Source organism: Eurosta solidaginis, chromosome 1, assembly GCF_040869045.1.
Source record: "Eurosta solidaginis isolate ZX-2024a chromosome 1, ASM4086904v1, whole genome shotgun sequence".
Lineage (NCBI taxonomy): Eukaryota > Metazoa > Arthropoda > Insecta > Diptera > Tephritidae > Eurosta > Eurosta solidaginis.
In genome coordinates this window covers 306,217,305-306,233,820 of record NC_090319.1, presented here as the reverse complement: position 1 = coordinate 306,233,820, position 16,516 = coordinate 306,217,305, and the positions used below count along the sequence as shown (strand labels likewise).

The following is a 16,516-nucleotide window of genomic DNA, read 5'->3' as shown; positions in this document are numbered from 1 at the left end:
ATACAGCATTCTGAATTATAAAAATAAGGTGGTATTTGTTCCATGAAGTATATAAATTACATATCGAATGCTCAGTGAAATATCACACCATCTCGATTGCCATCTCCAAAACGTCCGATCTTAGCAAACTTGATAAAAACGCATTATTTTACACTTACTTTAAAGAACGCCTACCTCGGAAGTTCATTGAAAAGCGGCTTATCTAAGTATCTATTTGTTTTGAAAACGCCCTGTTTCAGCACAAAATCCTAGAGTTTTCTTGTTGTTGTGGTTGTAGCGATAAAGACGCTCCCTGAGGGTTCTGGGGAGTATTATCGGTGTTGATGGTCCTTTGCCGGATACATGTAGAGCCTGTACTTTCCGGTAACAAGCAATATTAAGGTACTAGCGCCACCATCTCCGGAACGATTTAGTATTACCACATTAGACCTTCTAGGCCGTCCAGCCCTCCCACTCCTTAATCCATGAGTAACTTGGTGTCGCCATAGCCTCGGCTACTAAAGAAACAGAATTCGCCACGGGTAGGTGAGGTTGACAATTGAGTTGGAGAAGCTATAAATTGCGCTGACAACCTCTTGAAAGGATGGGATATACGACCCTTGAATTATTTGGGTGTTTTAGTCTCCTCTTGCGACAGTCCGACCATCTCGGCAACGATTTATATGGCCACATTAAACTTTCAGGCCAACCATCCCTCCCCACCTCCAAGTTCCATGGGGAGCTTGGGGTCCCCAGAGCCTCCTCTGTTAGTAAAACAGGATTCGCCGCGGATAGGTGAGGTTGACAATTGGGTTTGGAGAAGTTATATATTACGCTGGCAACCTGAATGGGTTGCGCTACACAGCCCCTTGAATCTGGTATTTTAGTCGCCTTTTACGACAGACATACCTACCGCTGGTATATTCTGACCCCCTAACCCGCTGGGGGAACTCGCTGGGGTCCTAGAGTTTTCTTCGAACACAGCAGTTGAAATGTGGTCTACGAAGCTTAGCTAACCAACGGTCCCCGACTCAAGTGAAGGAACAAGTACGATCGAAATACCTTACACAAACGGCAGCAAAGCGGAGATTGTGCACTAAGGTATGTTGCGCAAGTCGTGACGCGATGAGAAAATATCATCTACCTGTGGATATGAGGTTTAGCCTCATTTGGAAGGTTCAATGTGATTATGTTGAATCGTTCCCGAGATGGTCGGACATTTACCTTTTTACAGGGCCCATGTATGTATATCCGGCAAGGGTCCATCAACATCGATAACACTCCGCAAAGCCTTGGGTGGTTTCTTTACCGCTACAACAACAACAACAACGTGGTTAGGTTGAGCCAAAAATGGTAGTGCTCTTTCAAAATGGTCACTTTTCGGTAATAGTCTAGTTGAGGGGTCGACTGCTAATACGCGTCAAAAAATATCGAGAGGGGTTGTCAAAAGACGCGTATTAATCTCGAGAACAATCAAAAAAAACCGAAAAAAGACCCGCGGGTACCTCCGAAACCGGGGGTGGGATCCATTATATTTTTGCGCAGACCACCTTTCTGCGTTGGCAGCCTTCGGCCTACCGCCACGGTGATACACAATTTTTTTGGTGGATACAAACACAACAACAACCACATGAAAAACGCCAACTTCAACTCCAATATCTCCGGACAGATATAAAATTTTTCTTTTCTGCCTTCGGATTATTGTTCTCGAGATTAATACGCGTCTTTTGACACCTCTATCGATATTTTTTGACGCGTATTAGCAGTCGACCCCTCAACTAGACTATTACCCACTTTTCGATTATGGATCTTAAAAATCCGTTTCCAAATTCGCTTCTCAATTGCTCATTTCCAAATGCCTTATAGGCATTTACCTAATAACGTATTTTGTATTTACTTAACACCTTGTGCATATAAACTGAATACATAATTAGAAATAAACTTTGAACTGAAGCAAAGGTTTGCTCTTCGCTTGGGCACAGCATTTTACATACATATGTACATACATAGATATTGTATTCTATTATATACGCAAACTTATGCTCTAGGGAATTACTTACAGTTTTAATAAGTTGTAGATTTTTAGAAAATAAATGCTTTATCACAGATACTTTTATCAGTAGCCACTCGACGTATCCAACAGCGTTTTGTGTTTATATATGTACGTAGTATATATGTATGTATATAGCAAGTGATTTACTACCGATAAATGTTCGCACCCACCTCGCACAGGTCTCAGATAAGAATTGATTAAACAATTTAAGTACTTGCCAATTTTATTTTACTTTTACATCCATGAACGATCGTTAAAACCATCATCCAGTGCATTGTTTATTATACAGTTTTGAGGTTATGTAGCGAATTCCGAAGGCATTAAAAGAAGGTAGTCGAATTGTATGGAATGATAAGCAGCAGCAAGAACAGAGTTGCATCGCATCAATTTACTATCAGTCTTTGTATCAGTTTTATACATAAAATTAAAAAGAATAACTAAATAATTAAGTACAACCAAAGATTTTATCTTATTACTGCAAATAAGGTGACCTAAATACTATTATTCCAAAATTAGCAAAGTGTATGTCAGCTAAAATATTTAACTTGAATTTTAAAAGGATTTTCGCGATGTGGCCATTGTCGCCATTTACGCATTGCTGATTATCGGCAACTTCTTTTTGGGAGTTGCGTATCATCAAGGCGAATCCACATAATATGCAAGGCGAATCTATACCAGGTGATGGCAAAGCGCATTCAACCAATTTTCCGTGCAGTAGAATATCAAGCAGGGCGAATTCATTACAGGTGGTGTTATCCCATCAGCTGATTGCTTCTTCTTGATAATTTTCCATACAAAGCCTTGTACAACAAAATGTCATTTAATCGAAATCAAGGCGAATTTATTACAGGTGGTGTTATCCCATCAGCTGATTACTTCTTCTTGATAATTTTCCATACAAAGCCTTGTACAACAAAATGTCAGTTAATCGAAATCCAAGGCGAATTCAGTAGAGGTGGTGTTATCCCAACAGCTGATTGCTTCTTCTTGATAATTTTCCATACAAAGCCTTGTACAACAACATATCGTTAATCGAAATCAATGAAAATTTTCTTTTGACTTTTCATTCTTCTGCACGTAGAATTGGTGAAAATTTTCTTTTGACTTGACATTCATATGCATGGCGAATTGATTAAATTTGCTTTGCCACCACCTTTTATAGATTCGCCTTGGTTATAAGTCACCATTAATCGGCCCTTAACACCTGCTACTGAATTCGCTTTGGAATGGCAATAAGGGATGTGGTGAATAACGAGATGGATGCGGCGAGTGCCAAATGGGATATAGTTAATGGCAAGGCGAATCCATATCATGTGGTGGCAAAGCGAATTCAACCAATTCGCCGTGCATAAGAATGTCAAGCCAAAAAAAATTTGCATTGATTTCGATTAACTGACATATTAGCTATCATCCGGTGGCAAAATCCTGAGCCAGATAAATAATTTTGCATGTAAATGCAACAACGATTTGAGCCAGATAAATCCAGATCAAAGTCTGGTTCAATTTGTGAGCCAGATAATTTGTTAATTACTTCTTTTTAGGTTGGCAACGCGGCCTTTAATATACCTACTTTTTCAAATATAGATGTCGCTGCTTAGCCTTTCGCCGTATGAGTTAAATGAAAAAACAGCGGCGACATCTGCCTATCACATTTCACGTGTGCGAAAATTTCACATCTGCTTATCAAGTCTCTCAATGATCCAGATCATTCCCGTGAGAATTGAGCATGAGCCGGAGCTGTAAAACTCACTGAAAGACGGCAATTGTTGTACAAGGCGTTGCATGGAAAATTATCAAGAAGCAATCATCTGTTGGGAATTCGCCTTGGTTAATGGCGAGGATATGTGAAACATTTTTTGTTAGTGATGCGCTGAACCAAGATATTATTTGGTTTTTACTCAATATAGTACAAAATTAACAAAGCTAGCAAGAACTTTCTAAGTTATATATTCTTGATGCAAAATCGTTTTGTACACAAAATTTTTTTCAGTGCAAAACAACATTACAACCACATAAATATCGCCTATTTCTACTGCAAATATCTCCAGATATATATAAAATTTTTATTTTTCGCCTTCGGATTATTGCTCTCGAGGTCAATACGCGTCTTTTGACACCTCTGTCGTAATTTTTGGACGCGTATTAACAGTCGACTCCTGTTCTAGGCTCTTACTTAAAATTTAAATTTCTTTTGCAAATGTCTCTTCACAGATGCAACATTGTTAGTTTCCCTTTTTGGATTCGCAATTCTGCCCCGGGCCGCCAAATAGGGTGGGATCAAAATTAAATCCGTAAAAAATCCCTTTGTATACAAAAGTTTTTCCAGTGTACAACATTACAACTACATGAAAAGTTTGAATTTGTTTTGTAAATATCTCTTCACAGACGCAAATTGTTTAATTTCTGTTTTCGGGTTCGCGTCTCGTGAGTCCAAAACGCATCTTTTGACACCCCTTCTGATATGTTTGGATGTGTATTAAGAGTTTCATGCTGTCTATAGAATTACCGTGCATTTCATATATATCTCTAGGTACATTAGCTATATTTTCTCGAAAAGCATTTTTTGTGTAACCTATGCATTTACATACTAAACACATTATTTACTTTCATGTTGAACCCAGTCATCCCAGGATCCAGCATAGTATTTCAGGTTTGTGAATCCCATTGCCCTTGCTATTTCTGCAGCTTTATGGGCACGCTTTCCTGATTTGCACGTGAAAATTAGCTCGTCATCGTAAGTTGGCTTCCTCCGTCCGTACTTAGCCTGGAAAATTTGTGGCCTCACATCTTCTGCTAGTACTTGCAATACAGATTCTAAAGGAATGTTTATGCTTGTTGGGATAGTACCAGTGTCTTTGAGTTCTTGTGGCTCACGAACATCTATTAACAATTTTTCTGGGTGCTTGGGTAATTCTTTTATATCATTGTAATCGACACTTGATATCGTCGTTTCACGTTTTTGTGCGCTAAGTGTGCGTATACTTTGTATCTTCCTCTTCCATGAAGAACAATTCATTGGGTAAATCATACTTATTTGCCTTGCATCAGTTATTTTGCATACATTTTTGGAAAATATTGTCACATTTCGATGCACCGTTATATCTGTAAAAATCAACAAATTGATACAAAATAAATAAAAATTTAAATAGAAATTTTGCATACCGCAGACATTTACATATCTCGTGCTGAAGAATGTTGCTAAGCGGCCAACTTTAGAAAACATTATTTCTGTAATCGATGTAAACATAAATGAAATTATACACCTAAATCAAAATTGCCTTTACGTACCTTAAAAACAACCGAGCGAATAATTTTCTTATTGATGATGGAAAACTATTGGCAGCGGTATCGATAAATTGAAAATTTCATAGTCGATAGATCCGTTCCGTTTGTTTGGCCCGCTTAAAGCTGGAGCCATTGGTGCCGTATGTCGTATCGCTGTATCCATATCCCTAACGTAACATTACAATAGACATTGGTACTTTATCGGTAACCGTATCGGTAACCTTTTAACAGCGGATTCGACCAACCTTATGAGAATCAATGTAATCGATTATTGGTGCCGCTAAGGTTGTAACCGTATCGTGGCCAACCAATTGGGTTTTGGTGTACCGTCGTAACAATAAACAGCTGATTACGTTAGGGATACGGATACAGCGATACAACATACGGCACCAATGACTCCGGCCTAAAGTCCAATTAAAGGTGGAGACATTGGTGCTTTATCGGTAACCTTTTAACAGCTGATTCGACCAACCCTATGAGAAGCAATGCAATCGATTATTGGTGCCGCTAAGGTCGTAACCGTATCGTATCCAACCAATTGGGGTTTGGTTTACCGTCGTAACGACAACCAGCTGATTACGTTAGGGATACGGATACAGCGATACGACATACGGCACCAATGACTCCAGCTTAATGGTGACTTATCCAGAATCAGATAAAACAGCTGATCGAACCTACCTTATGGAAATCAATGTAATCGATTAATGGTGCCATACAATAACGCTAACGCCATAACCATACCATAGCCCACTAATTGGTCTTTGGTTTCTCGCCATATCCATAAACTAAAAATATTTGAGTTGGTGAATTTAATAAATTTTTGTATATTTTATTCATTGTTATTGGATACGTTTTGACCAAGAGACTGATTTTTTGCGATACATTTTTGTAATTTTTTGCGTTTTATGAAATTTTCACGATTTTTAGGTTAAGGCACCATTAATCGATCACATTGGAGATGGATATGGATATGGGTATGGTTACGACTATGGCGTTAGGGTTAAGGAAGTTTAATTGGCCCTTTAAATCGGTTAAAGGGATATGATAAGATCACACGAACACGCAGAAACATTTTCTGAACGCACCGTTAATATTTTTTATCCACTTCATTCGTTCAACGCGTTTAAAGCCCGTCACATAAACAGTTTTTCATATAGATGCGATATACTCAATCTTATACATTATGAGTAGATTGCACGTATTTTTATGTAGAACGGTAGATTGAGCGACACTGGCGCCATCTGACATGGAAAGGTGGCCAACTCCCAACTTTTGTTACAAGCAAAGGATAAGAATCATTGTGAATGATAACAAAGTGTGATATCTTCTGCATAGACGTCAAAATTCCAAAGTGATTGGATCACATGATTTGTAATTGACTATCGCTGTCTCATTCTGTATCTCCTTCTATCAACCGCTGAGGATAGGCGCCGCCATATTGAACACCCTGTCAAAACGCTAAAAAGTAGCCATATTGAACATCCTGTCAGGCAGTTGACAGATAAGATATTACACTTAGCATAGCGGAATGATACAAGGTGGCAGCATGGTGACATACCTACAAACATAAATAAAAGTTCCATGTACTTTGTTTTTGTAAATTCGATGGACAAATGTCAAAATCGCACTGCGCCGGAAGTTGATGTATCAAATCATATAAAAAAAGTTTATAATCAGCTGTTCCATGCTGCCACCTTGTATCGTTGCGCCATGACACTTAGTTATCATTCACAATGATAAGAATTTTCATTTGCTTTGGCTAAGGGTGCCGGCACATTTTGCAAGTGAAATTATTTTTCCTACTGGTCGGTAACTTTTCTAGCATTTTTCGCAAGCAATAACTGCAATATAACAAATGAATACGACACAAAATATATAAGCAAGCAAATTTCGCGAAATTTTGTGTGTGAATGGTCAAGGTGAAATAAACTTGAATTAGCAAGTCTGAAGTTTCATCATATTTATAAACACAACCCTCGTGTTCCAATGACACATGAACCAGATACGGATATAGTTCACATTGTTTTTGCATTTGGATGTTAAATCTCTATCCGTATCTGGTTCATGTTACATTGGAACACGAGGCATCTTGGCACCTACCAAGTTTCATCACTTTAAATAGCGATATGAGATGAGTGCCCAGGAACTTACATACCAAATTGCATCCAGATACCTAGACATTTACTCAAGGCATCATGTTTACGGACAGATGGACGGACGGACATGGCTAAAGGAATTTCTTTTTCCGCCCAGATCATTTTGATATATAGAAGTCTATATCTCGATGAGTTTATACCGTTAAGGGGTACCGTTATGCGAACAAAATTAAGATACTCTGCTCATCTGAGTATAATTAATTAACACTCCAAGAGCTATATCTCAATTAAATGCTTGAAAAATCAACAGCTTTTTATTAAATATTTTCAGTTAATAATTGCAATACACAGGTTATGTTATAATAAAAAATAATAACTTAGCAGGTGTAATTAAAACAAACGATTTAGCCTAAACGCAGTGCCATTTTCACCTAAATTTCGGAGTTTTTAAAATCAATTATTCAATCAAATTGCATTCCAAATGCAGATCTGACAAAATCAACATTTCACTTTTTTTTAAGATAGATTTTTAGTTTTTTATATAGGGTTTCCTTGCTCTCCTATTTATCTTCTAATTAAAAAAATAGGATATAGGTATCTATATATATATTTTTTTTTTGCTGCTGTTGCTTTTATTTTTTATCACTTTTTCTTAAAAAAAAAAGAAGTAAAGGTGTCTAAGTTCGGGTGCAACCGAACATTATATACTCAGCGTGAACTTCAATTGGACAGTTCATTTCAGATAAATTACTTTTCTACGTAACACGTGGCACCGCCCGTTTAAAAAATATCTCCCCATTCCCTCTTACAATAACACTTGATAAGTAAAATTCTATTGATACAAAGCTTTTTTCTTCGAGTTATGGCTCCCGAAACATAGTAAATTGCTTAGTCATAAAAGGTGCGGTGCCACGCCCATTTTTTTTTTTTAATTTGAAGTTTTTCCTATTTATTGTTATAAATACACTTGGGAAAGTGAATACCATTGATATAAAGCTGTTTTTTGTAAGGATATAGCTTATTTTTTTCGTCCACAACCCTTTTAAAAATCTTTTATTTAAAAGTGGGCGTGGTCCTTAACCGATTTCGATAATTTTTCTTCAAAAAATTCCTTATAGTAAAGGAAATGTCTCTGCCGAATTTGGTTACGATAGGTTTAACGCTTTTTGATTTATGATTATTAATATTTGTAAAATTGATTTTATCACAAGTGGGCGGTGCCACGCCCATTTAAAAAAAAAATCAAATTTTTATCAAGAGTCTCAATATCAGTCCACACGTCAAATTCTAGGTGTATTATTTACTAAATAATCAGGTTTTTTGTGTGTTTCCAAAATGTTATATATATATAAAGTGGGTGTGGTCATCATCCGATTTCCCTCATTTTCAATACCAATCTATTCTGAGTCCAGATAAGCCAGTGTACCAAATTTGGTGAAGATATCTCAATATTTACTCAAGTTATCGTATTAACGGACAGACGGACGGACGGACATGGCTAAATCAAATTTTTTTTTTCGACACTGATGATTTTGATATATGGAAATCTATATCTATCTCGATTCCTTTATACCTGTACAACCAACAGTTATCCAATCAAAGTTAATATACTCTGTGTGTGTATGGGGCCTTAAAGGTAGTTAAAACAATTTCTGATAGTAATCACTTAAAAATTATGTATATCTAAATATCAAGTGATGGTTAATAGTTTTATGCGTATCTGTCCCATTGTAATTGAAAATGCCTAATTTATTATTTTTTTTTTTTTTTGATAATCTGCATTTTTTGATAGTTTCGGATTCGATTTTGTTTATTTTGCCTAATATTTTCAAACTCCCTAATTTGGGTTTGATACTTCAGAGTTTTAAAATTCTGGGCCGTATCCATTTTCTAATCACAACAGCTGCGAAATGAAGAATAGGACTAATGATATATATATGTATAAGTGACCACTCGTACTAATTAGATTTAGAATTTTTGACCATTTTACAAAAAAAATTTTACATATTATTTTTAACCCCGTGCTTTGAAGTGCAAAACCCTATTTTTATATACATCTGCAAAACGTAAACGCTAATTTAAGGAAAGACCAATAAGCTGGGCTTACTTGACAAGAATAAATTCAAGCATCTTAGTATAACAAATACATACATAAATGAACGAAAAAAAAGTAATAAGAAAATCATACAATTGCTCACAACCTTGCAAATATTCAACAGGAAAATAGCAGTGGCAAATTTGAATCAAATCTCGTCGATTAAAATCTGTTTTTATTTTTATTTATTTTATTTTATCTGTTTTATTTTATTTTCGAAAAAATTTAAAAATAGAGCACATTTTAGCTGTTTATTAAGGGGTTTCTCTGAATTTTTTTGAGTACCTATGCAGTTTTGTAAACTAATCAGTTTTAGTATAACAAAGCACAAGTTATGGGTCTTTCCAAATTCTCATTTATTTTTCACAATGAGTGTTTAGATTTTTATCCATGCAGAGAAAGTTCACACCTTGTATGGAGGAGATTCAAGAACCTGCGGAAAAAATATAAAACTATAATTTGTACTTTGTTCGACTATTGAGCGATTTTCGAATAAAAAATTCCAAATTTTCGTAAAATGTTTTTGAGATTGATTTGCGCAGTTTCAGTTACAAACTTCATAGAAGTTTTTTCTAAAACATCAAATATAAGAAGAGTTGAACGGGCGAAATTTGCCACCGCTATTTTTTTTTTTTTTTTTTTTTTTTTTTTTTTTTTTGTTCGCTGCTGTCGTTTTCTAGGTTGGCTTTACATATATCTTTCTTTGGTTATAAACAGACCTAATAAGAAAAATATTACAAATAATGATAAGAAAACAAAAAGATGAATATAACTAAATATTTATGTATATACAATCAACTTTAAAATGTTCCAGCAAATGTATGCTGCTGCCAATCCAACATTGGTGCATACATTTTTACAAACATTCTCATTGATGTCACAATCATTATATAAGCTTGTAACTTGTGCATGCATACTTTCGCGTCACTTTGAGTGACTCTACAAACAAGAAAACCCACTATTCTAAGTGGTTATATTATTTACTTTAGTCGAAAGAGCCCAATGGTTGACCAACTTTGATCACCTGGCCAAGTTCAATTTTGAATTTAAAATTCTTTGGTGCTTCAAAGAGCAACACAATTGTACTTCCCATATTAAATTGTCCCAACAATTCACCACGATCCATAGTTTTAACAGACGAAATTTCAACTTCATCGTACATATGAGCATTTGCGTGTGCGCCCAATTTCAATCCCAACCAACGGTTTGTTTTAAGATTGTCATCCATATAAATTTGTACTGATCCAACATTGGTCGCTCCAACTGCTGCATAGCTAAAGAAGCCGTATTTCCATTTACCCAAATACACTGCACGTTCATTCAGACAAAAGAGATCGGGTAACCAGGCTGCTATGCGTGGATTGACCGATAATAGTTCACCAGCAAAATGACGTCTCAATTGTGGTTGCCACTCAGTAGGAGAATGAAAACGATGATAATCACCAGGGGCCAAATAAATGACACATTGATAAAGTTCGGTTGAATCGTCGTTGTGTTCTCTAACTTCATCCATATAGTCTATTGCTCTATCGTTTACTGTTTGTTGTCGATCATGCCATGTTACAGGACCTAAGAAGGACTGTATACTATAGTTAACGCCTTTCACATCTTCAATAATTTTATTTCGGGCAGTTCCGAAATGCAGTACGCGTCCATCTGCTGGAGAAATAACAGCTGCACTTCGATCAATAGGACGTACATCATCTCGCAGTGGCCGCGTGAAAAATTCGGCTAGGCTGTTATAGTACTTATAATCTGGATACAATGCTTCTTCCAAATTAACATCGAACATATTTGCGTACCAACCATATATAAATGGTCGCAGGGAAATTGGTACATAACATGCGGCTAACCACCCCCAGCAACGACTTATTATACGTAGCGGTAAGGAGCAGTAAACTTTTGATTGAAAAGTGGAAGCTGTACCTGGTATATTTTCGGCTTTACACCTTTGCTTATGCAATTGCCATTCGATAGCTCCAAAAAGGCATATACCAACAGGTGTCCACCGCAGAAGAAATCCTGTCCATTTTGTCCAGACACTAGGACTTATAAAATCCTGCTTATTATATTTGTCACTTTTTTTAACAGATGACTTTTCTAATGCGCCATTCAAGCGTTCAACAGACTTTAAATTGTGCTGTTTGGTTTCATCATCACCACGACTCACTTTTGTTGAAAAAGTCTGCCGAAAATGACTCAACATAGGCCATTTTCCTGGTTCCTGTTGAACTTGTTTTACGTGAGCCGCTTGTCTTAAATTACCTGCTTTGATAAGGAAACGACCACGCGGAACAAAATATGACACCATCCTTTTACGAACGTGCACTTGCTGGTGTATTGTAGTTACTTGGACTCACAATAATAGCTTCTTCAATTTCGAAAATTGTAAAAAGCAATATCTCGACGAAAATTGTTGTTTTGGGAACAACTTAATTTAAAATTATATTTGTAAAAACTTTGCGAATATTCTAAATCAGATTTATCCTTATCAGATGTTCACGTTGACAATTTGCATATGGCTGCCATAGATCATCAGACATATATAACCATAGTAAATTTTACCAAGTAGCGCAACTAACAGCTGATCGGTGAAATTCGCACATTCACACGCACAGTTCTCGACTTAGTTTCAAAAAAAAACTTTAGATTATTTAGCTTAAATTTTAAAGTGAGTTAATCCTTACCAATTGATATATATATAGAATATATATGGCGTTTTTGTTGTTATTAAAAGAATCTTTTTATTTATATTAAAGTTTTTGTCATTTATTTTTGAACTTTATTTTAACAATTTCATTCGATTTTAAAGTATTTTCGTGCATATAAATACAACCATGTGCATATACGTTTTGACTTACATTTCATACACGTTCGTATTTGCCATTCTCATTGTTTCTAAATTCGTAAACAATGACTGCGGATATTCTGTGTGATTTTTCGAATAAATGTATTATTTTTGTGAAATTTTATACTTAATTTGTGGTATTGTGGTGGTCAAAAAGCTTCTATGCAAAAATACTTAGCCTCACAACGCGACAATGTATTTCGTAATGTCGAAGTACTTATATGTATATGTATTTGATGTGAAAGCTTGCATTTGAGAACACGGTTGCCACGTCCATTCCTTTCCAACCCTATATGGTCCGCTGGTCCCTTTTCTCAATTTTGGTTCTTTTTCGGCACGGTTTTGGTACTTTTATTTCTTTTTCACTGAAACAAATATTCAAAACACTGCTAAAAAAATTGCCGCAAATCTATTACCCAGATATAATTTTCAATTTACTCCAATGGAATTCTTACCACGAAAATTGCTCTATCAATAAAATGTAGCACAACAATGACATTTCACTTGGGAGATAATTTAGGCGAGGCATTAAAAATGAAGTTTTGAATGTTCGGACAAACACATTGTCATTAATTTTTGATGAAACAACGCACTTATCAGAAAAATACTTGTTTTAGTGTTTAGATATTTCGATCGGTATTCAATTATTATACAGTTCAAACTTTTAAGACGCTTCATTTTTAGTCTGAGTTCAAAACTCACACTTACTGAATCTAGGCTCTGGTATGAAGTTTAAACTGGGAATGAAAATCAAAGCATCTATTAAAATAGAATTAACACAATTGCTTAGTTTCATTTACTATTTGTTGAGTTTGCCACAACGCAAATTTTTTAACCGTTCCTTACTAAAACCTAACTGCGCTATACATTTTATTTCATTGCAATCAAGCAAAACTAAGTTCACAACGTTAGATTGGTGAAAAACATAGCCTTTCCTAAAAATTTAAAAATGTGATACCTAAAGGTACACTTTATTTTTGTTTGTGCAGTTTGAACTATTTATTAAAATTTTATATAGGACACCCCTGAAACATCCTACAATTTTCGCTTTTTACAACAAATACGAAACTCTAGTAACTTTCCGAACTGTTTGTATACCAATAAAATAAAACTAAAATTTGGTCCTTTTTTTTATGTCTGGTCCTTTTTTCGATAAATTTTGGTCCTAAATGACAACATGGTTTGGCAACCGTGTTTGAGAATGCACGTGATAAGGTTGCATTTTTCCGAATTTAATTTTTGTTTAAATAATGAAATAGTAGTATGCAAGCGAGTGCCATAGTAGTAGACATGTACATGAATATTATGAACAAAGTTTAAAGCTAAAAAAAATGTTTTTGGAATATAATCTAAGAGAAGATGGACACGAGGCGTAGCTTCATAGACGCGTATTAAGCACAGCATAAGCAATCTTGAAGTGTAGAGAGATCTTAGCTGCATGCCATATTTTGAAGGCGTCTCCGAAGCTACGCCTAAGTTCAACTTTTTAGGAGATCTAACATTTTTAACTAATATTGATAAATAACACCTAAAGCAAATACGCTTAAGGTGACTTTTGCGTCGTTTAGGCACTTGCGTTGCGTCTACATCTGACTTTGAACACACGGGCTTTAATTTCCATAAGCAACACGACGCCAACTTCAAAGCAACACATAAATAATTAAAAACTTACGTTATTCTTGAAGTTTCTTGCATTTTAGAAAAAAAACTGATTTTCTATCGCCGTTCAACTAAATAAAAAACATAATTTTGTATTCTTGTCGATTTCGTGATCGATCAGGTGAGACGGTGGAACATATCCTCCTGGAACGCGACGCAATCTGATGAGGGTACAATAGATCAACGGTCGCAGTTCAATCCCCAATAAATTTTTTATCTATCTTCATGTTATAAAATAAGTTGTATTTCATTTTTCCTCATGTGACAGGGGAACTGTTAACGTTCGTTATTTTAAAGTAACTCTTATTTGACGAATCACTGAACTATTTCTTTCAAATAAAGTGTTTGTTAGCGTTCACCGAAGATGGTGAAAACGGCCCCTGGAATTGTTAGCTTATACAGCCAAAGGAAGTTATGCATAAGCAAAATTTAGTCAGCACAAAACGAATAGTTAAAGAAAATTTTAAATATAATGCATATGTATAAAATGCATGCAATTTATGAAATCAAATTTATTATATAAAATTAGTTTGACATATCAGATTTGTCAATATTATTTTAGCCCTATTATTCAAAACGAATAGTTAGAGAAAATTTTAAATATAATGCATATGTATAAAATGCATGCAATTTATGAAATCATTTTTATTATATAAAATTAGATTGACATATCAGATTTGTCTATATTATTTTAGTCCGGCTACTTTTAACACATTTATAATATTCAAGAACATTTAAGAAGTAAGAAACATGACTAATGCTTACATTAATACGTGTTTCATTTATTTTCATTGAGGAATAAGTTCGTAAAAAGAAAACGCACGTTTTTATAAAGTGCATGTGAAGCTCCATAGATAAAATGAGTTATAGAAGGAACATTGGTTTATATATTACATTTTTAAAATGAAAATCTCCTGCTCTAAAAGGAGCAAAACCTAACTACATTTTTTCATTTTCGTACTTAACTACACTCCCTTTTGTGATTCAGGATTTCGGGCAAATTTTGAAAAAACTTCGAACATCAATTCCTTCATTATATGACATTCGACTGCCTAGTCCACTGCCTTCCACCCTATTCGCAACATAAGCTCTATTTAAGCTGCCAAACTATATAGTAAACAAGGTATATAACATCAGCTGCCTGCTAACTGTCAAAATCAATCAATCAGACACCCCTATTATGAATTTTCATACGATAGACGATAAACGCTTGCTAGCGTATCGTAAAAAATCAGCTTTCATATTGCGATTTCCACACGCCCGATAGATGCACTATTGTGAATGACAGCAGAGTTTTGTTTACAAATTTTTGTGAATATATACGAAACAGATAGCAAAACAAAACGTAAATACTAACAATTCAATTGTCTTGTACGTAAAAGTGGCAAACATTTTTAAAAGCTGTAATAATAAAATGTTTTCTGCTACCTATGTATGTTGCCTTTTATAAAACCTCAAATGAACAAATTGACGAAACTTGCATAGAGCCATAGAAAAAAGAAAATTGAGAGATGCTTCCAATCTTCTTGAAATGAACTCTACACTGTAAGCACTCGACATACTAAGAGTAAAAAAAGTTTAATAAACAAAATAGATTTCAGTGTATGTGTTAACAGAGGTAGAAGCATAGCGGAACGATACAAGGTGGCAGCATGGAGACATACCTACAAACATAAATAAAAATTTCGTGTATTTTGTTTTTGTAAATTTGATGGACAAATGTCAAAATCGTACTGCGCCGTATTTTGATGTATCAAATCAAAAAAGCTTAAAATCAGCTGTCCCATGCTGCCACCTTGTATCGTTGCGCCATGGGTAGAAGGCAGTTTGCGCGCCCATAAAAATAGGTCATCCATTTCAAATATTTTGAAGGTTTGTGCCACTTTAAGGCTTCTTGCCCAGGGTGTTGCAACAGAGTGTTGGGAATGAGGCTTTAGTTGGGTCCTTTGGATTTTGTAATAATTTTATATTTACTTTTATTTAAATAGCTCCCAACGTATCGTGCAAAAATTTATCAACGATGGCTAGCGTAGAAAATTGTACAGTTGATGCGATAGTTAGCGTATGGCAATACCACGATAAACGATAAACGCTAACGATCGGGTTTCACACGCTAGCATTTATTTCATAATATGGTATAACAGGTTGCAAGCGTTTATCGTGTATCGTATGAGTTCATAATAGGGGTGAGAGTTGTTGTTCTGCGTGAATAGAAACAACTCCCATAAAGGGTCCTAAAGGCCGAGACACAAGAAAGTTTTCCATTGTTCAACGCATTTTAATGCATTCCATTAATAAATTAAAACTCAACAATTGAAACAGAATTTTTCAAAGTCGTCCTTATATAAGCCGTGTTTTTTAACACGCGCGTATACGTTTCGTTTGCGCGTGTTAAAAAACGCCTATCTTCGCTTAGATAATGCTTAGGAGACCCATCTAGCGGCTGTGGTAAAACAACTAGCTACAGCAACAGGGTGTACCGAAAAGCGGAGACGCAACGC

At 35.4% G+C, this 16,516-nt stretch overlaps 3 protein-coding genes across 8 annotated transcripts in view; all 3 read right to left on the bottom strand.

Annotated features, from left to right (window-relative positions):
- Window positions 1-2,218, bottom strand: part of LOC137237598 (luciferin 4-monooxygenase) — a 55,903-nt gene extending 53,685 nt beyond the window's left edge. The window contains exon 1 of one of the 3 annotated variants that reach the window (XM_067761404.1): window positions 2,040-2,218. The gene's annotated coding sequence lies outside the window, so the exon portion shown is untranslated. Of the gene's footprint in view, window positions 1-1,773; window positions 1,898-2,039 lie in introns of those variants that run through there. The other 2 variants (XM_067761401.1, XM_067761402.1) reach the window with 2 other exon arrangements.
- LOC137237599 (rhodanese domain-containing protein CG4456) lies at window positions 2,077-5,393 on the bottom strand. 4 transcript variants are annotated; one of them, XM_067761406.1, is made up of 4 exons: window positions 5,321-5,393; window positions 5,195-5,260; window positions 4,637-5,134; window positions 2,077-2,469 (listed from the first exon to the last, which is right to left on the bottom strand). In XM_067761406.1, exons 2-4 carry the CDS (start codon window positions 5,253-5,255, stop codon window positions 2,330-2,332), a joined length of 699 nt encoding a protein of 232 aa, XP_067617507.1. In that variant the 5' UTR covers window positions 5,256-5,260; window positions 5,321-5,393; the 3' UTR covers window positions 2,077-2,329. The 4 variants fall into 4 exon arrangements, with proteins under 4 accessions (XP_067617507.1, XP_067617506.1, XP_067617508.1 ...); XM_067761405.1 differs by having other exon boundaries at window positions 5,195-5,327; XM_067761407.1 differs by having other exon boundaries at window positions 2,077-2,431; window positions 5,195-5,327.
- Window positions 5,394-7,690: 2,297 nt separating this feature from the next.
- Pisd (phosphatidylserine decarboxylase) lies at window positions 7,691-12,067 on the bottom strand. Its single transcript, XM_067761400.1, has one exon. The coding sequence runs from the start codon at window positions 11,817-11,819 to the stop codon at window positions 10,494-10,496; it is 1,326 nt and encodes a 441-aa protein (XP_067617501.1). The 5' UTR covers window positions 11,820-12,067; the 3' UTR covers window positions 7,691-10,493.
- Between the last annotated feature and the right edge of the window lie 4,449 nt (window positions 12,068-16,516).

Coding starts and splice junctions, on each gene's coding strand:
- Pisd (XM_067761400.1), bottom strand. CDS start 11,819: ATGGTGTCATATTTTGTTCCGCGTGGTCGTTTCCTTATCAAAGCAGGT.
- LOC137237599 (XM_067761405.1), bottom strand. CDS start 5,279: ATGTTTACATCGATTACAGAAATAATGTTTTCTAAAGTTGGCCGCTTA. Junction 5,135..5,194: donor GAGATATGTAAATGTCTGCG/GTATGCAAAATT, acceptor TGATTTTTACAG/ATATAACGGTGCATCGAAAT. Junction 2,470..4,636: donor TGACTGGGTTCAACATGAAA/GTAAATAATGTG, acceptor TTAATTATTTAG/TTATTCTTTTTAATTTTATG.